At 41.1% G+C, this 26,105-nt stretch overlaps 1 protein-coding gene across 4 annotated transcripts in view; it reads left to right on the top strand.

Moving 5' to 3' along the window:
- The first annotated feature begins 299 nt into the window (after nucleotides 1-299).
- Nucleotides 300-26,105, top strand: part of LOC148015527 (uncharacterized) — a 78,659-nt gene continuing 52,853 nt past the window's right edge. For 3 of the 4 annotated variants that reach the window (XM_087664979.1, XM_087664977.1, XM_087664975.1), the window contains exons 1-3: nucleotides 305-462; nucleotides 1,397-1,437; nucleotides 1,657-1,735. In XM_087664979.1, the coding sequence (XP_087521105.1) occupies nucleotides 366-462; nucleotides 1,397-1,437; nucleotides 1,657-1,735 (217 nt within the window). In that variant the 5' untranslated portion in view covers nucleotides 305-365. Of the gene's footprint in view, nucleotides 463-1,396; nucleotides 1,438-1,656; nucleotides 1,736-26,105 lie in introns of all 4 variants that reach the window. The other variant, XM_087664978.1, reaches the window with a different exon arrangement.

The following is a 26,105-nucleotide window of genomic DNA, read 5'->3' as shown; positions in this document are numbered from 1 at the left end:
TCCTCCATGCATCCATGGAAACCAGGAATTGAGAAAGAAAAGCTTCTTATGCTAGCATAGATGATAGGACTCTTCACATGCCTCATCCATCTCTCATCCCCATCACATCTTTAACTCTTTATTTCCCAATCCTTGGAAGTTGGCTCTTTTCTTTTAGGCATGTGTCGCACCACTTTATCTTGGGTGGTAGAGGTAATTTACACGTGGCAGATGAAAAGCTACCCGAATGAAAAGATGAAAGATAAGTTAGTTTATTAGTTTATTATATTTATTACTAATAATTATATTAAGGAAAAGATTGGAAGATAAGTTAGTTTATTGTTACACGACAGACAGCGAGCTAGTTAACTTGCAGAGACGGCATAATGGAGCTCGGTGCAGCAGCAGCCTTGGTATTCAGCATTGCCTTGCCTCTGGGCGTCAGCTTCATCGGAACTCTCTTCACCAGCGGGGGAGAAAGCGGTATGATATGATCCAGACACAGACACAGAGAGAGAGAGAGAGAGAGAGAGAGAGAGAGAGAGAGAGAGATGCGTTTACCTCTCCAAAAACCCAGAATGGCCTATGAGACAAAGAAATAAGTACATCTGATCATGTTGTCTGGGTTCCACAACAACAATGAAAATGAAACCAACTAACTATGCTGGTGCTTACATCCTAAGAACTGCAAGCGTATGCTACTATCAGGTACAAGATGATGTCTTGATGGTCCTCTAACTGGCCTGTAGGATCCCATCATGACACACGAAAGAGAGAGAGAGAGAGAGAGGGGTCTTCTCCATTGGCATTTAGTTTCTTGGCTACTAGGGACTTCTCCATTGGTATTTAGTTTCTTGGCTACGGAAGATTCTTCTGCCACTGCTTTGTTGTGACTCCTACCAAGGGGGAGGGAGGGAGGGAGATATGGGTGTAGCTCAATTGGGTAAGTTGAACGCGTGGTGACCAGAATGCCTTGTTCAACTCCTACGTTCCACATGGTCATTTAGTATACGTTCCACATGGTCATTTAGTATAGGTGTTAAAAAAGGCAGATTTGAACTTGGGTTAGTGGGTTAATAAAATAAGTGACTTATCACTAGGGTAGCCACTATAGAAAGAAGAGAAAGAAAGAAAGAAATATTAATGTCTACAAAAGGCCAATGTGGCCTATGAGATGAGACCAAAGTACATCTCTCTCCAATGTCATCTCACCATGAAAGTGAAAGAAAAATGCATCCTAGTATAAGGCTGACATCTAAAGATTAGTATGTCTGAAAAATGAATGTATAAAATATCAAGCTATAGTAGCTCCTCTCTATATGTCAAGATCAGCACAGGAGAGAGAGAGAGAGAGAGAGAGAGAGAGAGAGAGAGAGAGTGTGTGTTATTGTTAAATGGAGTTTTTTTTTCCTTGCAGATTGGTACAAGCAGCTCAAGAAGCCGCGATGGACACCTCCTGTATGCTAGCACAATGCCAAAAGAGCCAACTTTGTCCATAGTGGGATTTATTGAATTGTTGATATGGATGTATATCATCATTTTTGTATGGAAAAATCAAGATGCTTAAAATTGTTAAGGCCTTATCAAATCTTTCAGCTCTTTATTTTAATTGGGTGAACAAGATTCAAGGTAGTGCTGCATGCTAAGAATCGCTGCTGGCTTATTCTTCTTGTGCAGAATTGGGCTTTTCCAGTTGTATGGACAGCTCTTTACATCCTCATGGGTGTTTCATCTTGGCTGGTTTGGCTCCATGGAGGTTTGCTAAATGACTTTATCATTGGTTTCTTCTTAAGACATACTTCACTACCTTAGTTGTAGCCTGGTTGAAAATTGTTGAAACTTGACTATATATATTTTACAGGCAGTCAATAACACATTGAGAATATATAAAATTTAGAAAGCTTGATTATGTTCTAAGGCAATCAAGAACACATGGAACACTAAGCACCAAACAACAATGCCGGTTTATGAATTGTAGGATATGAGGGTGTCTAGAGTAATTAAAACAACCAACCGCTCAGCACATTGGTGTCCACATTACTAGACACAACCAAACACTCAGCACTATATGAGGACCCGAAAAAGGAAGTGGACATCTTGGCCTAAGTCATTCCAACCATAGGCAGTTTGGTGATGCTACTAAGGGCAGCAGCAGCCTATTCAGTTATACCCTTATGTTACTGCATTTCAAAATCAAGCTCTATGTCTTACAACCATGAGGGTTCAGCAGTCTTGATGAACTTCTTGGGAAATTGACTAAGTCCTAGTTCTAGCATGAATTCCAACCTCATTAGGGTTAGTCCTAACATTGTTAGAAGGAGAATTCGAAGAAGACAAACCTGATTTTTTCTCATAGTTGCCTCTTCTTGTGTTAATATACTGGCAGGGATCCTTTTCATGACTTAACCTAGTATCCCGCATGTTGCAAGTTCCTCAGATTTGTGCATATCATCCAAGGGGACTTTATCATATTTACCTTCATGAAGTTGTTGGGTTGGATGCATAAGAATCAAGTCTTATTTGGCCCGTGAGATTTGATATGTCCTGTATTGTATATAGTAGTCAGTGTTATCTCCCCTTGTTTTGGATTCCTTGGGAGTGAATTGTGAATATCACTCCTATTTTGTCCTTAGCATAGGTTGAGTTGGAGATTGATTTTGTGATGAAATTTTTGAAGTCATCTTCCCTTTTGCATTTTTATCACTCTTTGATTTTGAGTTTTTAGATCAAGGCTAAGCTTTCTTCAATGAGTACCTAGCTATGATATAATGTAAAGAAATATTCGAGCATAGAAGATAAACACAAAGTGTACGATAGAACACAATGATAAACAATAGAACTCAAAGGTGAAGAGCAATTTATAATGAAAGATGAAAGAATGCTGAAAACTCACTATGCAAAGGTGAATACAAAGCCACGAACCTCTGTGTCTTAGAAATTAGAGTGGACCAGGGCATAGATGAATTGGGAATGTCATACTCTTGACAGATCTTGAATTGATGCAGGCAGCCCCTTACGCAATCAGCTGCTGCAAACACAGATCAAAATGAGGAAACTGTCTGGATTAGGCTGATCAATGGCAGTGACAGCAAGACACAGTAGAAAAAATGCTAGGTGGATAGCTGCAAAACACAGGCTCCACAGCTTTGAAAGATGGGCAACAGGCTGGGGATGATCAATGTGATGTAGATGGATGGTGGATGATGAAAATGAAGCCTCCTGGTACTTATACAAATGGTGGTGATAAGACAACAAATGCTGATTATCTCCCTGGGAGACCCTGCACAGTGAAAATGCAACCTGCAAAGGTTGGCAATAGCTGCAAACTGCTCCGAAATGGCTGGAATCAGTGTGCTTGCAGCAAGTGCAGTATGCACAGGTGTCAGGGCAGGTAGGCAATGGTTGGCTGTACCACGATCTGAAGTATTTGCCGGTGGAGGGGTGTAGATAGTAGTGGATGTAGGCGCTAGTTGGTGGGGATCTGCAAAACAAAGACTGAGTAAGTGGGTGCGCAGCCTCTCTATTTATAGATGTGGATCCTCCCAAAATTTTGGGTGTTTGCTTATGGGACACATAAACTTTGGCATAAAATAAGTTTTGGGGCTATTTTAAAAGAGCTAATTAAGGTCTAATTGGTAATTCACCTTGGGTAATCGGTAATTGACCTTTCTTAGCTCAACACTATGCTCCACCATTCCATTCCAAGAATGAAGTTGTTAGAGGTGAGTTGGGGTCGGATGCCAAGCTCCTATTAGAACTTGGTAAATTCATGGGAGACAAACTTACCACTGCCTTGTTATCCAAATGTGTGTAACCATCTGATTTTGGACTAATCAATGCAGGTAGAATAGTAGATGAAGGCTTCAGCTTATTTCTTTAGAAAATACACCCATATATGATAGGAGAAATCATCCATAAGGAGAGAAATATTTTGATCCATTCCAAGATGGTATAGATGATTTACCACTCATGTCAAGAGGAATTAATTTGTGGTCCCTTGGTTCCACAAGTTGATTATTATGGTGGATATGGTGTGCAATGTTGTTTCTCTAACTACCACTTGTGGCACAGGTCCCTAGCTAGTTTTAGATGTGGAAAATAAAAAATGAACGGTGCCTTGACAAGTCATAGAGAGAGTTATAGCCAACGTGGCCTAGTCTTAAGTGCCAAAGGTGCTTCTCATCTAAAGGTCACTTGACCGCATCCAAGTCATGTATATGTTGGAACTTGAAGTCCTCAATGCTTGGCTAGGAGAGAAACATGGCCATTAGGCTAATAGTTCATCTTGGCCTATTAATGGATTGGTTTTTTTATATCAAGGAGCTCAAATATAGTTGTCCTAAAGATGAAAGCTCTATTGATGAGGCAAAGTTGATGGTAGAGTTGACCTTAGGGTCATCCTGGTTTTGAACTCTTGGAGCTCATACTCAAGGTTGATTCGGCGAGTCCTATCACGAGCTATCATGAGAACATGAAATTTTATTGCTTTGCTTAGCATTTGATTAAAAGTTAATCAAATGTGCAAATGTGACTAGCGCATGAGAGGTGCAAGTTAATTATTTCACAATGTGAGACCTAGGACTTCGAGATATTAGTTGGTGCCAAAGGTGAAAGTTGTAATAAGTTATGCCTAATAGGTACTAGGTCGATCTCGGTGTTAGATTTTGTTGAGAGATAGGCATGTGAATCCACTGCATCCAAGGGTGGATAAAGGTAGATGAGTGTAAATGGACTAATGGAGGGTAGGGGAAACTCTAACCCTAGCCATCCAGAGCCTATTTAAACAGCCCCAAGGGTCACTCTCATTGTGTGAGAGAGTACCCCAGTCGTACTTGTGAGCAACATTGTCATGAGGACATGTATTTTTGAAACCTCACTTAACATATGGATTAATTTTTAATCACATGATTAAGTAAATGATGCACATGTGAGGTGCAACTAGGGTTAAACTAAATTTACAAGCTCGGGACCTGAAGAAATCACGAGATGTCAAAGGCAAAAGTTGCTATAAGTTATTGCCGCACGGGTACTTGGTGGTATCTGGTACCAGTTGTTGGCCTAGGTCATCCATTTGGCCATAAGTGTCAGTTGGTGACACTAGAGAAATGGCGTTTAATGGTACCTAACGCCCATTTGATAGTCAAAGATGGTGCAGAGATACTCGGGAATGAAAGTTGCCTAGTGAATCTAATTATTGACCAATCAGATTATTTTTCAGGGCACCGAAAAAATTATTAGATTAATTTTCAGTATTTTAAGGCTGAAAATTAATATTTAATTATGAAAAATGTTGGAAAAACCATTTGGGAAGACTGCCACTTGTGAAAAATGCCCATGCAAGACTGAAAAACGTCTTTAGAGGCTGGAGAGAGGCATTTCTATAAATTCAATCTACAAGAGAGAGGGAGGGGAGGCTGGTGGTTTGATTTGCAGCCATTGGAGGAACTTTTGAGGCAGCCAAGGGCAAAATAAGACCAATCAACAGCAAGAGATAGCATCTACAGGCTATTGAGGCAGGACAATAGCAATAAATGACTGATTTTCTTCAGTTCTTTGCGTCTACATGCTGTTGCAGCAAGGCAGCAGCTGCACTTGACTGATTTTCAGTCATTCTTCGCGACAAAACTCTGAATTTTCTCTCTCTACAGCTTTCCCTCTCATCTCCTAGCCATTCCACAGCCTTTCTCTGAAGATCTTAGTATTTGGACCCTTGGAGGTTGAGAAATTGCAAATTTCTTTGCTGTAAACTCTAATTTATAACAAAAATTAGGGTTTAACAGCAGCCTTGAGAAGTGTGCTAGAGATTGGAAGCTCCAAGACTTGGATTCAACAAGGCTGAAGGTGAATTTCAGCTGAATTCAGGTGGAGGACTAGCCAACAATTGAATTTGGGGTATTTCCATCGTCTATGAAGTGGATGAAGGCCAATTAAGTCTCCAAATCAAGGGGAAAAATAGATTAAAGACTTGATGGTCACTTTGGACAGCAAGGGGAGTTGAAATACCGAAAGGGATTGGGAGAATCCCATTGTAAATCAACTTTTTCTTCAATAAAGCTAAAGAAATACCGAAAGGGGTACCAATTTTGGGGCTTATAAGGTATGCATTATCCAAGATTAGTAAGGTAAATTTGTATTTTCAGATTTTTATTTATTGTTTGCTGCTATAATTAAGTTGTAATCAGGGATTTACCACCCTATCCGAGAAGGAAGGCTGGTTTCATGGTTCCGTTGATTTGGTGGGCCCGAGGCACCTGATTGCAAGCCAAAGCTTTGTGCTAGTGCTGATTTTTACTCTCAGCTGAGAAATTGTAGTAATATGTCTTCATACAAACAATGAGATGGACTCGAGCAGTGATGATACCTCTCAATATGAATGTTCACATGGGAATGAAGGAAATGCAATGCCTGACCTTGGACAAGGCTCAAACCATGGACAACAGGCTGGAAATGTTGCTACTGGGCAGGATGCACGGTCTTCCGGGCATAAGGAGGCTGATGACAAGCAAAGTGAAGAGGAATTTAATGACCAGTTCAAGAATCAGATGAGGACGGCAATAAATCTCTTTGCTGAATTGGTAAACAATCTTGAATTTACCGGACTTTTGAATGCTCCAAAGAAGAACAGTAAAGGCAAGAAGAAGAAGACGTCTTCTACACCTTCGGGACAGCAAGATGCACCGAAGATAATGCCAAATCCTTCATTTGAAGCTCCCAAAGATGCTAATAAAATAAAACAGATGGTACTTATAAGTCAAGGAATGCAAATGCAAGGCCATCGCGGAAGTGCCAATCCGATGGATTTTGGACAGCCAGGCGTGTATGCTATGATGGGGCAGCCAAGATATTTTGGTGGAAGCATGATTTTTCATACTATGGTTGGACAAGGACCGCATACGGGTACGTATGGCACAAATCCCTATGGTATGCAGCAACCAATGCATGGAGTGCGAGGCCCAATGTATTCGGGTATGATTAGAAATATGCAAAACCCTATGTATGGCGGCATTGGCTTGATGGCTGGGGCACAAAGTAGCTTGGGCACAAAGTAGCATGTTTGGTACTGCATCTGCACCCCCAAATGCTTATGGGGCTCAAGGAATGAATGTTGGTCATGCAAATGCTCCGTTTGGTGTTGGTTTTGATGTAAATTCAGTAAATGCACCCTTTTTGTGGCAGCCAGTGTATGATAACTTTACACCCAAAGGGGCAGCAAAAGACTATGATGAGGGTGGAAAAGAAGTGAAGTTTGAGTTCTTCAGTCGTGTACAAGATAGGTTGAAAGCTTTGACTTTCATTCAACAGCTTGACACAGCCTATTCAGTGGGGAACTTCATGGAGTCCTCAAAGATTCGAAAGGGAGTCACTTTCTTGAAAGGGAATGCATTACAGTGGTGGTCCACTTTTTTTATGCAAGGTAGAGCACCGTCAATGTGGATACAATTCGAGCAAATGTTTGCATTGAATTGGTTGACAAGTACCTTTGAGGTGGATATCATGATAGCTTGGAATAAGCTGGATGCTAAGGAATGTAAGAATTTGGAGCAATATAATAAGAAGTTTTGGGATGCATTGCTGCCTATCACTTCTTATCGCCCTGTATCCCTTCATGAGCAAGTGGAAAAATATGTCTGTGGGCTGCCCAAATGAATTAGGGATTTTTGCATTTAATCCACCGTGTCTAGGATGTCTCAGCTTATAGAGACTGCTGCTACAGCGGATGCTTTGCTACGTGGGAAGGATTCGGGCTTCCTAGAGAGTGAGGAGAAGCTGAATAAAAAGTTGTTTAAGGTTGAGAAAAGGGGCAGGTCTGAAAATCAGCTTGAAAATAGGCCAAAACAACAAAGAAAGCGCTTGAAAACATTGGCACAATGTAGGGAATTGATGGCTGCAAATAAATATTTTATTTGTGAATAGGAGGGTCACATTGCAAGGGACTGTCCCAATAGGCAGCTAGCTGGAAAATCAGAAAATCGGGGAGATTCTAAAGGAAAGAAGCCTAAAACATCAGTGGGATTGGTGCTCGATGTTGTTAGTGATCAGCCCAATGATGATGCTATTGAGTTGTGCAGAGCATGGGGCAAAATTAGGGATCAACATGCATCGATTTTCTTTGATAATGGTGCACGAGCATACTTCATCTCTGTTGACATGGCCGCCCATCTAGGCATCAGAGAGGATGAGATGGGACCTATGGGGGAAGTTGGAATGGCATGTAAAGGCGATATAGAGCGTGTCACACCGCTCATTGGAAAGCTTCGGTTGCACATACAAGGATATATGGACAACGACGAGTTCTTCATTGCTCGACTTGAGGGTTGTGATGTATTGCTTGGTATACCATGGTGTCACCATATGCATGCAGTGATTGATCCTCGTGCAAAAAAGATCACTATTCAGCATAAGGGAAAGGTACTCACACTTGATGTAAAGTTGAAAGGTGAATCTGTCTCTGTTGTATCTTTAGTTGCCATTTCTAAAGTAATGAAAAATCATCTTTCAGTGTACTTGGTTTTTACTAAGGATAAAGATGATAGTAAGAATGTTGGGAACATGTGTAAGTTAGAGAATGATCGCATGTCATTTCTGAAAATGTATGCCGATTGCTTCTCTCAGTCACTTCCAGGGAAGCTACCGCTTGAAAGGCAAGAAGATCAGATCATGGCATAGATCTTATCCCTGAAAGTAGTGCACCTAATAAGCCACCCTATAGAGTCAGAGCAGCCCAACAGGAGGAGATTACGAGTCAGGTAAATGAGCTGTTAGAAAAAGGATTGATTCAGCTGAGCTCATCTCCTTTTTGTTCTCTAGTGCTTTTGGTGCAGAAAAAGGATGGTTCATGGCGTATGTGCATTGATTATTGTGCTTTGAACAATATCACAATAAAGAATAGCTTTCTGATTCCTCGGATCGATGATGTTATGGATAGATTGCAAGGGGCAGCCATATTTAGCCATATAGATTTGAAAAGTGGGTTTCATCAGATACGCATTAGACCAGAAGATGTGCCTAAGATAGCTTTTAGGACATCTTTTGGATTGTATGAGTTTCTTGTTATGCCTTTTGGACTTACGAATGCTCCTGCCACTTTTAATCGGATGATGGATTGTATCTTCAGGTCACATAGAGGATTTGTGGGCACTTTCTTTGATGATATGATTATCTTTTCAAAGAACGAGGCGGAGCATAGAAAACACTTGGATATTGTGTTCAATGAATTGTGTCACCATAGGCTGGTTTGCTGAAATTGCATCTCCATTGCATGCCTTGGAGAAGAAGGATATGCCATTTAGATGGACATCAGTGAAAATTTCAGCATTTGAAAAGTTGAAGGAAAATATGATTTCAGATCCTGTGCTTGTGTTGCCCGATCTAAGGAAGTCATTCATAGTTCAATGTGATGCATGTGGTACCAGCATTGGGATTGTTCTTATGTGGGACGGCGGAGTTGTGGCTTATGAGAGCCGAATTCTCCACGGTGCAAAAAATAATTTGTAAGTCTATGAGAAGAGCTCTTGGCTGTAATTCATGCATTGTCTACGTGGAAACATTATTTGTTGGGGGACTGATTTTACAGTGCAGACAGACCATCAAACTTTGAGGTACTTTCTGACGCAGACAAAGTTGTCAGAGAAGCATATGAGATGGGCAAATTTTCTTTGTATGTTTCATTTTCAGATTGTACATATTGATGGTAAGAAGAATGTTGTGGTTGATGCACTATCACGTAAGCCACAAATTTCGACCGTCAACATAGTTTATCACACTGAGTTAGATGCCACGAAAGAGCAATATGTTGCTGATTCAGACTTTGCTAATGTTTATGATAAGCTTTGCAATGGCCAAAGGCATGAACACTTTGTGCTAAGAAATGGATTTCTGATGATGCATGGACGACTATGCGTGACAAAGTAGTTAAGGCTTAGAGTTATCACTGAAAGTTATGTTCCTCCGTATGCAGGAAACAAAGGTATTGATACTACGGTCAAGGCAGTGGAGCATTTCTTTTATTGGCTAGCTTTGAGGTATAGAACAATTTGTTAAGACATGCATCGTATGCCAGAAGGTAAAGCACGATAGGCAAAAGATGTCGGTTTTATTGCAGCCCTTATCTATTTCAAATAGACCTTGGTAGAGTATTGCAATGGACTTTATTTTTGAGCTTCCTAAGACATCTACAGGGAATGATGGGATATGGACTATCATTTGCAGGTTTAGCAAACAAGCCCATTTCATTCTGATGAGAAAGAAAATAAAGGCTGATCATATGGCATGATTATTTTTGCAGCACATCTTTAAGTATCATGGCATACCAGAGTCGATCATCAGTGATCGAGACCTCTGGATGACTAGTTTTTTTTTGAAAGGGCTTGTTTGAGAATATGGGAACCACGTTGAAATTTTCATCATCCTTCCATCCGCACACAAATGGTTAGTTTGAGGAAGTAAATTCTACTGTGTTAGATCTTTTGAGGTGCTATGTTTTAGACCACAAGACATAGGGGGAGCAGTATTTGCCCTTGGTTGAGTTTGCTTACAACAACACAGTGCATAGTTTCTATGGGCAAAGCTCCATTTGAGGTGGTTGAGGGTGGTAGGAAGGTATCACCTATTCTGCAAACTAAGGATAAGATCTTTGAGGTTGATTGTTACGTGGAAAACTTGGATATAGCCTATGCAAAGATAAAATATGCACTTCAGAGATTGCAAGAAAAGCTAAAGAGGGCAGCTGATCGCCATAGACATACTTTGCAATTTGCAGAGGGTTAGTATGTATTGCTATGTTTTGAAAAGGCAAGGCTGAAAAAGATGAAAGGAAGAGAAATATTGTATCTGAAGTTGAGTATGAGATACTATGGGTCCTTCCAGGTGTTGGAGAAGATCAACAATGTGGCATATCGGCTGAAATTACCTCCACATTGGCGAATACACAATGCTTTTCATGTTAGTTTGTTGAGGCCTTCTCATGGTGATGTGCCAGAGGATATGTTCGCTGAAATTGAACTTGAGATTGAGGAGCTAGATGAGATTTTGGTACCTGAGGAGATTTTGGCACATAAGGAAAGAAATGTCAAAGGTAAAGTTTCTAGGAGATGCTTGGTGAAATTTTAGAATTATTCACCAATGGATGCCAAATGGATGGAAGATGATGACTTGACAGACCATTCTCAATTGTTGTAGCTTTACCTAGATGTCTTTTAGTTAGAGCCGACTTTAGTTTTCGGGCTCCGTCAGGTTCAACAGAGCAAGGGTCCAGAGTATTGCTTGATGTTGAAGGGGAAGGTAGCACTTCCCCTTCTCCAGTTATGGACAGCTTTCGTATGTAGTGGATATCGGATGTATTGAGCATGCATCCAAGGTATTGTGCTGACAATATGTTTGCCATGAGATCACTACTTAGTATACTAGTCTCACTGTGAGATGTATGCAGATTACTACGAGTTTCACCCGGTCACTGGAATTGCTGGTCTGATTTACAGCCATTGGAGGATCTTCTGAGGCAGCCAGGGGCAAAAGAAGACCAATCAACAGTAGGTGACAACATCTATAGGCTATTGAGGTAGGGCAGCAGCAATAAATGACTGATTATCTTCAGTTCGTTGCATCTACATGCTGTTGTGGCAAGGCAGCTGCTGCACTTGATTCATTTTCAGTCATTCTTCGCGACAAAACTTTGAATTTTCTCTCTCTACAGCTTTCCCTCTCATCTTCCAACCATTTCATAGCCTTGGTGTGAAGATCTTAGCATTTGGACCCTTGGAGGTTGACAAATTGCAAATTTCTTTGTTGTAAACCCTAATTTACAGAAAAAATTAGGATTTAACAACAGCCTTGGGAAGCACGCCAGAAATTGGAAGCTCCAAGACTTGGATTCAACTAGGCTGAAGGTAAATTTTAGCTGAATTCAAGTGGAGGATTAGAAAGCCATTGAATTTGGGGCATTTTCCATCATCTATGAAGTGGGTGAAGGCCAATTGAATGCCCGAATCAAGGGGTGAAATAGATTGAAGACTAGATGGTCACTTTGGACAGCAAGGGAAGTTTAAATACCGAAAGGGATTGGGAGAATCCTATTGTAAATCAACTTTTTCTTCAATAAAGCTAAAGAAATACTGAAAGAGGCACCAATTTTGGGGTCAATCGGGTGTGCATTGTCCAAGATTAGTAGGTAAATTTGTATTTTCAGATTTGCATTTATTGTTTGCTGCTGTAATTAAGTTGTAATTAGGGATTTACCACCCTATCTGAGGAGGAAGGTTGGTTTCACAGTATGTACTTATCCCATATCAAAGAGAGAATAGGGTTTGTAGGGAGAAACATAGTGTACGACGAATGCCGAGAGAAGAAAAACTGAGAAACTACGAAGAAGAAGAGTGAAGAATGATGAACACCGAATCATGTTGAATAATTCAACCTGATACAATGGAGCAAAAGCTTGAGGACTGCATTGTCCTAGCTGGTCAGGCGGTAGCACTTGTAGGGAATCTGTGTAGTGATGGGAGTGAAATGCAATCTCAGGGCATTGGGGTAAATGTTGAATGATGAAGGAAAGGACAACTAGATGTAGAGGGAGTGAAACACAATCCTCAGGGGTTGTCGAAGTTGAGGAAGAAGATCATCAGCAACAGTTGTGCTCAAGAGGAGAAAAAAAAAGTGGAGTGGCCTGCCTCTAGGTAAAATACAGCCACAACAAGGTAAGGAACTAGAAAACGTAGCCTCCTAGGGAATGTTTGAGCTGTCGTCGAAGTTGGAAAGTGATTTGGCAGCAAAACACAGCTAGGAAGATTGAAACCAGTTAGGAGAAAACTATTGCCAGCAGAGGAGAAGGGTCGCTAGGCAGCTAGAGGAGTGTTAGTAGTTGAAGACGTGGTTTGTTGGAGATGTTAGCAACTGGAGAAGTGAGCAGTAGCTCGAGGAGTGAGTAGGTGAGTGAGAGTGACAGAGAGAGAGAGTACGATTCGATTTTGGGTGTACCAACAATGTGTTGGTACACAAAGAATAAAATGTATTTATACTTAGGGCACGTAATAGCTGGAGGAGTGAGCAGTAACTCGAGAAGTGTGCAGGTGAGTGAAAGCGACAGAGAGAGAGAGAGTACAATTCGATTTTGGGTGTATCGACAATGTGTTGGTACACAGAATAAAATGTATTTATACTTAGGGCATGTAAGGGTGCATTCACATGTACAACTAAATAATACACGTGTACTATACACGTAGGTGAATAAAGGGCCTTTATCCCAACAAGTTTCCACTTAAAGGTCCGAAGTGAACCTCTAACCAACTCCCACTAGTTGTATGCAATGCTCATGCTGAGCCTTGCTTAGACTTTTGGTGAGAACATATGCAAGGCTGTCTTGTGTTTTGATCTTGGTCAATGTAATTAGACCATCTTCCACTAGAATTTGTCTGATAAAGTGATATTGCACATCTATATGCTTTGTGCGTAAATGATACATGGCATTCTTAGCTAGGTACACAGCACTCTGGCTATCACATCCCAACACTGCAGTACCCATGCACATGCCGAGATTCTCTGTAGGTCTGCTCAACCGTATAGCTTCCTTAGAAGCTTCGGTAGCTGATATGTATTCAGCTTCAGTAGTACTCAGTGCTACGATGTTTTGCAACTTGGAACACCAAGAAATGGCCCCACCAGCAATTGTAAAGACATACCCACTAGTGGACCTACGAGTGTCCAAGTCACCTGCCATGTCTGTATCACAATAACCCTGCAAACTAAGTGCACCTTGCCCATAGCAAATACACTTTCTTTGTGTACCCTTTAGGTAACGAAGAATACACTTGACAGCCTCCCAATGTGTTTTTCCAGGATTTGACATAAATGTGCTAATAACTCCCATTGCATGAGCAATGTCTGGATGAGTAGCAACCATAGCATACATAAGAGAGCCACAAGTTGATGCATAAGGGACTCCCTTCATAGCGTTGGCTTCCACGTCATCTTTTGGGCTGTTGGCTTTACTAAGCTTAAGATATGGAGATAAGGGCACCCCAAAAGGCTTAGCTTCAGCCATATTAAATCTGTCATTCAATGTACTTTTCTTGAGATAAGAACAATAATTTCTGTGTTCTATCCCTACGAATCCTCATGCCCAATATATGCTCTGCATTCTCCAAGTCTTTTATGGAGAAAGCTGATTTCAGCTGATCTTTGAGAGCATCCAAGCTAGTCTTTCGTTTCCCGGCTAGCAACATATCATCCACATACAAAACAAGTATGATGGGGCTGCCATCTTATCCATTTTCATGTACAAACAATGATTTGCATGGCTGCTTGTAAACCCATGAGAGAGCATAAAGGTGTCAAACTTTTTGTATCACTGTAGTGGTGCTTGCTTCAGCCCATAGAAGCTGCATTTTAGTTTACACACCAACTGCTCTTTTCTAGGAACTACAAAGCCTTCGGGCCGTTTCATGTAGATTTTGTCATCAATGTCACCATGCAAAAAAGTTGTTTTCACATCCATTTGGTACAGCTCGTCCAATACAGTAGTGAGAGCAAAAAGCACACGTAGAGTGGTCATCTTCACAACAGGTGAGAAGACCTCTTGGAAGTCAATCCCTTCCTTTTGTGCATACCCTTTGGCAACTAGTCTTGCCTTGAACTTGGGTTTCCCATCAACTGTCTTTACTTTGTAAACCCATTTGCTTGGAAGAGGCTTCCTTCCTTTGGGCAACAATACAAGATCCCAAGTATCATTAGCATATAGAGACTTAATCTCTTCCTACATAGCTAGCTCCCACTTACTACTGAATTCGCATGCCTTGGCCTCTTTATATGTAAGAGGTTCACCCTCTGTAAGCATCACATAATGCAAGGAGGGGTCATACCTTTGTGGTTGCCTTCTTAAGCGTGTAGACCTGCGTACCCAATGATCTACGTTCTCAGGAATTGGGTCTACATCTAGAGGTATGTTATTTTCAACATTTATTGGCTGCTGTATGCCATTTTCAGCATGCTGTTCATGCTGTACAGCACCTTTATTTTCATTATCAGCACCTGCATTTTCATAATTAGCAAGTCTATCTTGCTGTCCATGACCTCCTTGTGCTTCTATTTGCTGTCCATCATCATCTGGCTCAAAAATAACCGGCTGATCATTAGTTTCAGCCTATGGTACAACATTACAAGGCTCATCATTTGAAGTAATAGGTGGCTGCAAATTCTGAAATTTGACATTTTTCATATCTTCATTAGAGGCTAAAGTACCTTTCAACAATTTTGCCTCATTAAATACAACATTATGGTTGTCAATAATTTTCTTGGATTGAGGTAACCACACTTTGTAGCTAAATTCACCCTCATCACCGTAGCCCGTGAAAATGCCCTTGGTGGATTTTGGGTCAAGTTTGTTCCTCAGTTCATCTCTAGCATGCACAAAAGCATTACAACCAAATATGCGTAAATGGTCATATGAGGCTGATTTGCCAGACCAAACCTCCTCAAGGATGCTATTATTTAAGGATTTGTTTGGAGAGCGGTTGCAAATGTGAACCGCGGTTTTAAGTGCCTCTCCCCAAAATTCATGAGGAAGATTAGGAGTGGATAGCATGCACTGCACTCTTCCACATAAAGTCCTATTATATCTTTCAGTCACCCCATTTGAAGAAGGGCTGTAAGGAGCCGTAAGCTCCCTCTTAATTCCATGCAAGTCACAAAAAGACTTGAATTCAGTAGATGTGAACTCACCCCCATTATCTGTTCTCAAGCATTTTAGCTTTCTACTTGTCTGAGTGGTCACAAATGCATGAAAAATTTTAAAAACAACAAACACTTTACTTTTCTTTTTCAACAGATAAACCCAAATATTCTTGGAATAATCATCAATAAAAGAAACAAAATATGCAGCACCACCCAACGATTTCATGGGCATACTACATACATCAGAATGCAGTAAGTCCAAGACATTGGACTTACGGGAGACACGAGAGTAAAATGAAAATTTTATTTGCTTTCCAAACTGACAGATTACAAAAGTCAAGTTTAGAGCCTTTTCCATTAGCCCTCTTTAAAGAGATAAGGACATCAAGTTCTGTAAACGCCCCGAACAACGTAGTATGCTTGACAATTATGATATTCGCTTGCTTTCGAGATTTAATATAAAAGAGAATGAACACTTAAAGCTGAAAATGAAAATTACTCACAAAATTACAGCCATGAAAATGTAAAGTAATGGAGACAAGATTGAGGGTTGAAGATAGGCAACCATCCCCCCCCCCTCGAAGGAATGTATTTCTGCTCAACCCAAGTCCCTTAGGGAAGAGCTCAGTTACAATCAACCTGAGAGTGAGGAGAAGTAATTCTCACTTTTACAAGATCATGCAAAGATGTACAAACACACATGCATTATCTATTATGCAATGATAAGAACTACTTTCTTTACAGTATGAGAGAAGAAAGAGGAGAAATCAACCTTTCTCCATCATTGATTAGCAGTTAATGGATAGGGCTTGCTTCTTGTTGCTAAAATGGAAAAAAGAGCTCGAGAAGGAGGTGCTGTAATGAATTTACAGGCTTGCTGTCCTGTAAAACAGTAGTGATAGAAGAGGGAATATGGAGGAATTTGATAATGGAGAAGTGGGGGATGATGATGGGGATGGATAGGGCCAGTTTCTGGCTATCTGTGGGTGCTGTACATGAGTTTACAGCAAAGAAAAGTGATGCTGAATGAAGAAAAACGAGCTCTTATTTATAGGAGAGGAAAGAGCTAGTACAAAAGGGGAAAGTGGAGTAGCACAAGACAAGTGTCCAGCCACATGTCATGAGATGTGACAAGTGGTGGAACACTTGGAAACTTGTGTGACAAGTGTCTTGACACTTGTCTCTTCTCTATGGCCTTCCTTTTTGGTTTGAATGCTGTCAAGAATAGAAACAACCAAATTTAGTAAGCACAGTCAGAGCACAGAATTTACTATTTTTAGAATGACATCCCTATTTTTTAGGACTAGCATTTTTAGGCTAATTCGAGGCTCCTAAAATTTAGGGACCTCCTAAAATTTAGGGACCCCCCAATATGGGTGTCATATGAAAGCTTTTTCCATGTACATCGCAAAAACGGTATGAGAATCTTCATGTGACTTTCCTATGCAAAGAAATGTGCATTTCAAGCTTTCAGCCTACACATGCACATTGTACAAGCATTTCATGGTCATGCCATCTTGTTGATTGTAACTGTCTGTTCTGGCGGATCTAGCCCACACTTCAAGGCATCAATCCTTTCTGTGTGCGAGTCTAACCCTGATATGCGTGAGTTCTGGTTAGAGACGTCCAATCGGGCCATGTAGGTGGAAGTGTGAACTATCTTTTCTCTAACCCACCGCGTGGGTCTACCATAACCTGTGACCACTCATCAGTGGCCAGCTCCAATGCACTTTTCTTTATATCTAATTAGTGCAAAGGAAGAAAATTTAATAAATCATTATATAGAAAAATTAATGAAAAAGGATACAAATTCTGTTTCTATAGAGTTGTGACAGCCCTCTGGCTTTTATTCAGCTGTCCTCAGCTGAAAAGCTTCTTGATATGGCTGAAGAATGAATAAAATATGATTGCTTGCTGAATTGATCAATTATGACCCAAATCATATCATGACCTTGAGGTGTTCTTGGAATATCTGAGATGAAATCCATTGTGATAGATTCCCATGGATCTTTGGGCACTGGAAGAGGCTGCAACAATCCTGGAGTTTTCTGCCTATCATACTTGGATTTTTGGCATACTAGACAAGCCTCAATGAAGTTATGTGTATCTCTTCGTAATGTTGGCCAATAAAAGTAGTGCTCAATTGCACTTAGAGTGGTTGCCCTTCCTCTATGCCCTGCATAAGGGGATTCATGACTTTCTTTAAGCACCTTTTGTCGAACAGGAAGAGTGACACAAAGGCGATTGTTCATGAGAAGGTAACCGTCTTTGATGGAATAATCTGGATGAAAACCTCCTTGCTGTAAATTTGACCAAATTGCTACAAAATCAGTATCTTCATAAGTATTCTTCATCGTTTGAAAATCTTCATGATGAGCCACTGTAATAGTTGCAATGCGAGGCACTCTAGAAAGTGCATCAGCAACTACATTTTGTTTCCTTGGAGTGTACATAATTTGAAAATGAAACATAGACAAGAATTTTTTCCATCTTGCATGTTTCTCCTGCAAATGCTTTTGAGTCTTAAAATACTTCAAGCTCTGATGATCAATTTTAATAAGGAATTCATTGCCTAAAATATAATGTTTTCATATCTTCAAAGCATGAATCACTGCTAAGAGCTCCTTTTCATAAATGTCATACCTTTTCTCCACATCATTTAGATGGCGGCTTTCAAAGGCTATGGCATGGCCTTCTTGATTTAGCACTGCACCAATACAATCACTGCAAGCATCTGCTTCCACCACAAATGGTTTTACCAAATCTGGAATGGTAAGAACAGGTCTAGAAATAAGAGTTGTTTTCAGCCTTGTGAAGGCTGCCTTCTCTTTTTTCTTTCATTGGAAAGAGGTATTCTTCTTTGTAAGGTCATGAAGTGGAGAAGCCATATGTGCAAAATTCTTGATGAAGCGGCGGTAATAAGAGCATAAGCCAAGAAACGATCGTACCTCGTGTACATCATGAAGATGAGGCCATTCTTTGATTATCTTGATCTTTTCAGGATCCATCTGAATCCCTTCAGAAGAGATGACATGCCCAAGGTAATTTATTTTATGCATGAAAAATTCACTCTTTTTACTATTTACCAAGAGTTGATTTTGTTGAAGTAATTGTAAAACAATCTCTAAGTGCTGATGATGCTCCTCTTCATTCTTGCTAAAGACAAGAATATCATCAAAGAAAGTACCGACATATTGTCGATGCTCTGTAAAGATGCGCTCCATCATTCGATTAAAGGTGGCTGGTGCATTGGTTAATCCGAAAGGAACCACCATGAATTCATAAAGACCGTACAAAGTGCGGAAAGCAGTTTTGTGTACATCTTGTGGTATTACCCTAATTTGATGATAACCACTCTTTAGATCAATGCGGCTGAAAGCCTTTGAGCCTCCTAGACGATCCAAAATGTCATCAGTTCTAGGAATAGGAAACCGATTCTTCACAGTGATTTTGTTGAGGGCTCGATAATGAATGCACATCCTGAATGTGCCATCTTTCTTTTGAACAAGAAGAACCGGTGAACAAAATGGTGAGCTACTTGGCCTAATTAGCCCATGGTTGAGTAGGTCTTCGACTTGCTTTCTGATTTCTTCTTGTTGAGGACGGCTCACACGGTATGGTGCTATATTAGGAGGAGAATTGCCCGGAATAATATCAATATGATGGTCTTCTGGCCTTTCTGGGGGAAGCTGATAAGGAAGATCTTCCGAAAAACAATCTTTATACTTTTCCAAGAGCTGAAGTCGCTCTTGGTTTTCAGCATTCATATTATCTTTTACATCAGTGACATAAAGCAAATAACATTGAACACAATCCTTAATTACTCTAGAGACTTGCATATGGCATACCATAGGTATGGTGTCTCCAGAAACTCCAGCTTGGATCTCGTACTTCTTGCCTTTGTTGGTGAGTTCTACCTTCTTTTTCTAAGGGAAGATGGTTGAATCTACTCTATGATTCCAGGGCATGCCAAGAATCACATCGCAACCATCAAGATCTGCGATACAGAAGGTATCTTCGTCATTGTAGCCTTGAATTTGAAACTTGAGCTTGCCAATGTAGGGTGTCACAGTCTTCACTGTGTCACCTTTATCGGCATTTAAAGCTTGGTGAACTTTTACCGGAGTGTCCATCTCTTCATTCTTTAATCCAAACTCTTTAGCTAATTGCAAGAAAATGACATTTTCATTCGCCCCAAGATCTATCAAGAATAGTGCTTGCTTACCTTGCAAACAACTGTCCCCAAGCTTTTAATAATTTGCGCATCTCTGGAGTGTGAGTTGTGTTTGCAAGTGCATCACTGATAGCATTGATTTTCACTGACGACTTAGGCTTGTTGTCAGAAACCTTGCTTTGTCCTTTGTTTGGACATTGCTTCGCTATGTGGCCTGTTTGTCCACATTTAAAGCACTTTCCTTCTTTCATGAAGCGTTGCTTTTCTTCTTCGGAAAGTTGCTTTGCTTGTGGGTATAGATTGGAGCGAAATTGAGAAGCATTAGGAGATGCATAGGGCTTCATCTTCTTTTGATTTGATGGCTGCTTTTGCCATTGTTTTTGTCCTTCATTTGGGGCTGAATACTCCTCATCATCAGCTACTCTCTTCTTATCATTCTTTTGGAATGATTTGTTGCCATTGTGCTCCATTTCCCATATCTCAGCATGGTCAATGAGTTTCCTGAGACTAGAACAATGATAATGATTAAGAGCAGTATGAAGTTTAAAATGCAAACCTCCTTGAAACTTCCTAAGCTTTTCCTAATTGCTGATCTTCTTGAAATGTTGGACCTTCAAAAGTAGCTCCCAAAATCTCTTGGTATAGTCACCAAGTGACTCATTTTTCCTTTGCCAAAGCCGATCCCATTCCATTTTTACTTCTCTTTTGAAATGAATAGGAAGAAATTGGCTTTGTATCATGCGAACAAAGGACCGCCATGATTTTGGGGCAGCATGATCATATTCCAACCCCGTCCACCAAGTATGGGCTAAGTCGGTCAAATGTAAAGCTGCAAACTTAATCTTTTCTTTTTCTTTATACTTGTCATAACCATACAAAATTTGAATTTGACGAATAAACTTCAGAAGAAGATCAGGATTTCGGGAACCATCATACATACTGAACTTGATCTTCTTTTCAAGTTGAGATAGTGACTTAGTTTTCTTCTTCTTCTTATGGCTTTGTCCATGCCCGGATCTTGAGGTTGAAGATGATGAAGTGCTTGATGGGGATGAAGATGGAGACGAGGGTGAAGAATATCGACGCCTTTGACGATGATGAGGTCTTCCACGAGAAGGGTGTGACTCTTCGTCACTAAAAGAGGGTCCATCAGAGTAGGCGCCAAATGACTTTGAAGAAGAGGATGAGTTTCGATGCGATCTCTTTCTTTGTCTTGAAGTAGAATGGGACTACCTCTTAGAAGTAGTTGGACTTCTTGATCGGCTCCTTTCATTGGTATGGCTTTGTCTCCTTGAAGCAGATGGGCTTCTTTCCTTGAATTCTTTGGGATTCTCAACTTTTTCTAGTTTGAGAAGTTGCTCACGAATTTACTGATTCTCCTCTCTAAGACTTTGAATGGCTTGAAGGATAGCACTCGATTGATCCATTGAGACTCTAAGAAAAATATGCTCAAGCACTCAATGCAAGGGCTGAAAACAAACAAACTTATAATTGTAAGCACTACCATTGTTGGGGTGAGAACCGAGCCAAAGCTCTGATACCACTGTAAATGCCCCGAACAACGTAGTATGCTTAACAATTATGATATTCGCTTGTTTTCGAGATTTAATATAAAAGAGAATGAACACTTAAAGCTGAAAATGAAAATTACTCACAAAATTACAGCCATGAAAATGTAAAGTAATGGAGACAAGATTGAGGGTTGAAGATGGGCAACCCCCCCCCCCCCCCCCTGAAGGAATGTATTTCTGCTCAACCCAAGTCCCTTAGGGAAGAGCTCAGTTACAATCAACTTGAGAGTGAGGAGAAGTAATTCTCACTCTTACAAGATCATGCAAAGATGTACAAACACACATCCATTATCTATTTTGCAATGATAAGAACTGATTTCTTTATAGTATGAGAGAAGAAAGAGGAGAAATCAGCCTTTCTCCATTGTTGATCAGCAGTACATGGATAGGGCTTGCTTCTTGTTGCTAAAATGGAAAAAAGAGCTCGAGAAGGAGGTGCTGTAATGAATTTGTAGGCTTGCTGTCCTGTAAAACAACAATGATAGAAGAGGGAATATGGAGGAATTTGATAATGGAGAAGTGGGGGATGATGATGGGGATGGATAGGGCCAGTTTCTGGCTATCTGTGGGTGCTGTACATGAGTTTACAGCAAAGAAAAATGATGCTGAATGAAGAAAAACGAGCTCTTATTTATAGGAGAGGGAAGAGCTAGTACAAAAGGGGAAAGTGGAGTAGCACAAGACAAGTGTCCAGCCACATGTCATGAGATGTGACAAGTGGTGGAACACTTGGAAACTTGTGTGACAAGTGTCTTGACACTTATCTCTTCTCTATGGCCTTCCTTTTTGGGTTGAATGCTATCAAGAATAGAAACAACCAAATTTAGTAAGCACAGTCAGAGTACAGAATTTACTATTTTTAGAATGACATCCCTCTTTTTTAGGACTAGCATTTTTAGGCTAATTCGAGGCTCCTAAAATTTAGGGACCTCCTAAAATTTAGGGACCCCCCAATATGGGTGTCATATGAAAGCTTTTTCCATGTACATCGCAAAAACGGTATGAGAATCTTCATGTGACTTTCCTATGCAAAGAAATGTGCATTTCAAGCTTTCAGCCCACACATGCACATTGTACAAGCATTTCATGGTCATGCCATCTTGTTGATTGTAACTGTCTGTTCTGGCGGATCTAGCCCACACTTCAAGGCATCAATGCTTTCTGTGTGCGAGTCTAACCCTGATATGCGTGAGTTCTTGTCAGAGGCGTCCAATTGGGCTATATAGGTGGAAGTGTGAACTATCTTTTCTCTAACCCACCATGTGGGTCTACCATAACCTGTGACCACTCATCAGTGGCCAGCTCCAATGCACTTTTCTTTATATCTAATTAGTGCAAAGGAAACAAATTTAATAAATCATTATATAGACAAATTAATGAAAAAGGATACAAATTCTGTTTCTATAGAGTTGTGACAAGTCCTTTCTGGCTCATATGGCCTAATCTTTTATGCCACAACTTCAAATGACAACCAACTTCAGCAACTGCAAGGAACTTGCTATTCAAAGCTTTACAGTGCAAACAATACAAAGTGCCCTTCTTAGTTCCTTTTGCAATCAACATGGAACCCTTTTTCAATTTCCACAAACCATCACCAAAGAGTGTAGTATAACCATGCAAGTCAAGTTGACCAATAGATAGTAAACTTTTTTTTATGCCAGGCACATATTTGACATCTTTCAACACTAGCTCTTGCACATTATCTAAAGACAAGTGTATAGTGTCAATCCCATCAATGCTGCAAGCATGGCTATTTCCAAGGTATACTTTTTCATAACTACTTGCATTGAACATAGCGAAATACTCCAAGCAAGGAGTTACATGGAAAGAGACACCAGAGTCTACAATCCAAGTCTAAGTGACACCATCATCAATTGACAAAAGTGCATCAATCACATCAGCCTTAGTAATCTGCATATCGTGCATGTGATATACAAGGGCATCATAATCAACTGCACATAATACATCAATCTTTGTATCCGAAAGCTCCTCTATGACTACATTGAAGGCTACATTGGCCTTTTCCTTACATTTGGCTGTCTCAGATGCATCTGTCTTATCCCTTTCTCTCTTGTTCCTTCTTGTAATACTTGCAATTAGGCTTCTTGTGGCCCTTTTGACCACATTGATAGCAAGTAATATCACTCTTTTCCTTTCCTTTGCTCTTGCTTCTGTTTCTTTGTCCAGCATTTGCATTTTTCTTTTCAGCCATGCCTCTAACATTATAAGCTGAGTTGCTGCCTTCTCCACAAGGCTTACGTCTAATTTCTTCATTCAAGATTGAACCTTTCACACCTGTTGAGAAACCCTTCACCCGCAATTCGCGTTTTTGCGTTTTTGCGTTTTGCATTTAGGGTTTGCAGCCCCAAAAAGGGGCGTCATCCTAGACTAACTATGCCTATTTATAGGCCACTCTCTCACTCATTCTTCACGGCTGATTCATTCAGTCCATCGCCTCTTCTCTCTAGCCTCTCCACTATCCTCACGCCCCTTCAAGAGGACATTGCGGTTCATGGTTCGTGGTTGTCTTCATCATCTTCCTTGTGCTATGGCACCCTTGTTTCCTTGTATTACATTCACTCCATGATTAAGAACTTCATCATTCCATTCATGAGAGTTTCTTCTCTCTTCTCTTCTCTTCTCCATGTTTGCCGAGTTCACTCCTTGTTCCTCCCCGCAAACCCTACTGTCTTGTTGGTACGTCATCTTTTGATATGGTATCAGAGTTGGATTTGCTCAAACAACGGCAAGGATTCTCCACTCCAGTGAAGGCAAAGATCGGTGGCGGGTTCGGCATCCACTTCTCTTCTTCTTCCGCTGCATCAAAATCTTGTTTTTGCAAGTTTTAAGTGTTTTCAGCTCGCTGCCCACACCCCTTTCACGGAGGACATCGCAGTCTCAGTTATCCCTTATTGTCATCTACAATCTGGCACTTGTTTCCAGCCTTCCACCCGCAGTTTGCAACTGTTTACAACAAAGCGGCTGTTGTTGATTACTCTCCATTCGGAAAACAATCTCGTTTTTGCAGATTTTAGGTATTTTAGCTTGCTGCCCACACCCCGGATATGGAGGTCACAGTCCAAGCTGGCCATTGCTATCTACAATAGTTTGGTGCCTGTTTCCAGCCTATCACACATTGTTCGGAGCTGATTTCAGCATATTGATTGCTACTGCTGGTTTTTCCTGCGTTTTTAGTCTTTCTCTCTCTTGCACTGTCGTCTGCACTAGATCTAGCCTTCCTTGGCTGCGTTTACCCACAAAGATCCTCCTCATTAGAGAAGACAAAGACCGGTGGCGAGTTCGGCATCAACATTTGATTTTTCTATCATTTCCATTGTGCATTGGGAGATATCCTTCTTTTTCCTCCTACCCTCCCTTATCCAGTTTACCACACCGGTACCATGGCATCTCCCCCGACAGATTGCCCTTCTACTGGGTGTTTCTACTGTGGCACGAACGGTCATCTCACTGAAGACTGTCGACTTTGGCCCTTGCTCCCCACCCCCCCGGAGTATATGCGTCTTCCACCAAGTACTTTTTGTGCCACCTCTCCTTTCTGGGCCATAGAGACCGTTCTGCATCAGCTATCAGAGTACTATGCTCAAGGCAACAAGACGCATCCGATACACACTAAGTCCTTTTGAGCACTCGATTGGTGCTACGACCTCCTGGAGATCGTCGCAATGCCAGTGGCAGTCTGCTATCTTATTTTCAAGTACAATGGCTGCCATGACCTACGGATATGTAGTCCGCTCCATCCAGAGACAGTGATTGTTTGATACCATCTCCTCGTCAGTCCGCTCCTTCGAGAGACAGTGGTTGCTCTACTTCTTCCTCTTCTTCGGCTACCCAGTCCGATCCATTGAGAGACAATGACTGTTGCCCACCTCTTGCTCATTCTGAGCCCCACCCTTCCCCACCCTCGACTACTCAGGTTCAAGAGGCTACCTCTGGGAGCTCTTCGGCACCTTCTTTTGCATGATCGACGGCACTTCCTTCGTCATCATACATTTTGGAGTCCGCGATCCTTGAGTTTTTGGATTCCCTATCTACTTCAAAGGAGAATGTTATTTCTTTGCCCTCAGAGGGGGTATCTACTTCTTCAACTTCAGTGGGGGCCCCTCCACCTCCCACCTCAGAGGGGGAACCTACTCCACATGAAGTTCTTCACCCATCCTCTACTTTCTTGGGGTGGCTGTCTTTGACTAGTCATCTCTTCTACTGATATCCAGGATCTTCAGGTACCACCTAGATCAGGACCTCGAAGGTTCAGCCACGACTTGGTGAGGAGGCCTTTGTATTCCTTCTAGCATGGATGCACGGAACTAGTGGCTTCTCTCCCAAGGTTGAGTTTCGGGTTCTCTAGTTTACTCTGTCTATTGTTCTTTACTGCAGGTTCCCTTTCCGGTGGAAATCTTGGATCTTAGGGATCCTCTACATCTTCTCCCTCCTTCTCTTCTTGCCTTGGTCACTTGGTCAGCATGGAGCCACCTCCCGAGATTGAGTACGGGCATATCCTTATGGTTCTCGGCACCACACAAAGTCTAACATTCCTCCTATGCATTGTATGTTTTCATCATCTTTGTACTAGGGCGCTTGGGCAAGTGAACAATTTCCCCACGAGGGACATTGTCCAAGTGGAACTTGCTGCATGAGCATTTTTCAGCATGTAGCATTGCATCTCCACCTCACTCTTCTCTTGTTCCCCTTTTTGGGCC

The sequence above is a fragment of the Lygodium microphyllum genome, chromosome 24 (assembly GCF_053477565.2).
Source record: "Lygodium microphyllum isolate KBCC chromosome 24, Lygodium_microphyllum_v1.1.10, whole genome shotgun sequence".
NCBI classification, from domain to species: Eukaryota; Viridiplantae; Streptophyta; class Polypodiopsida; order Schizaeales; family Lygodiaceae; genus Lygodium; species Lygodium microphyllum.
The sequence above is the reverse complement of the archived record's forward strand: the minus strand, read 5'-3'. Positions and strand labels throughout refer to the sequence as shown.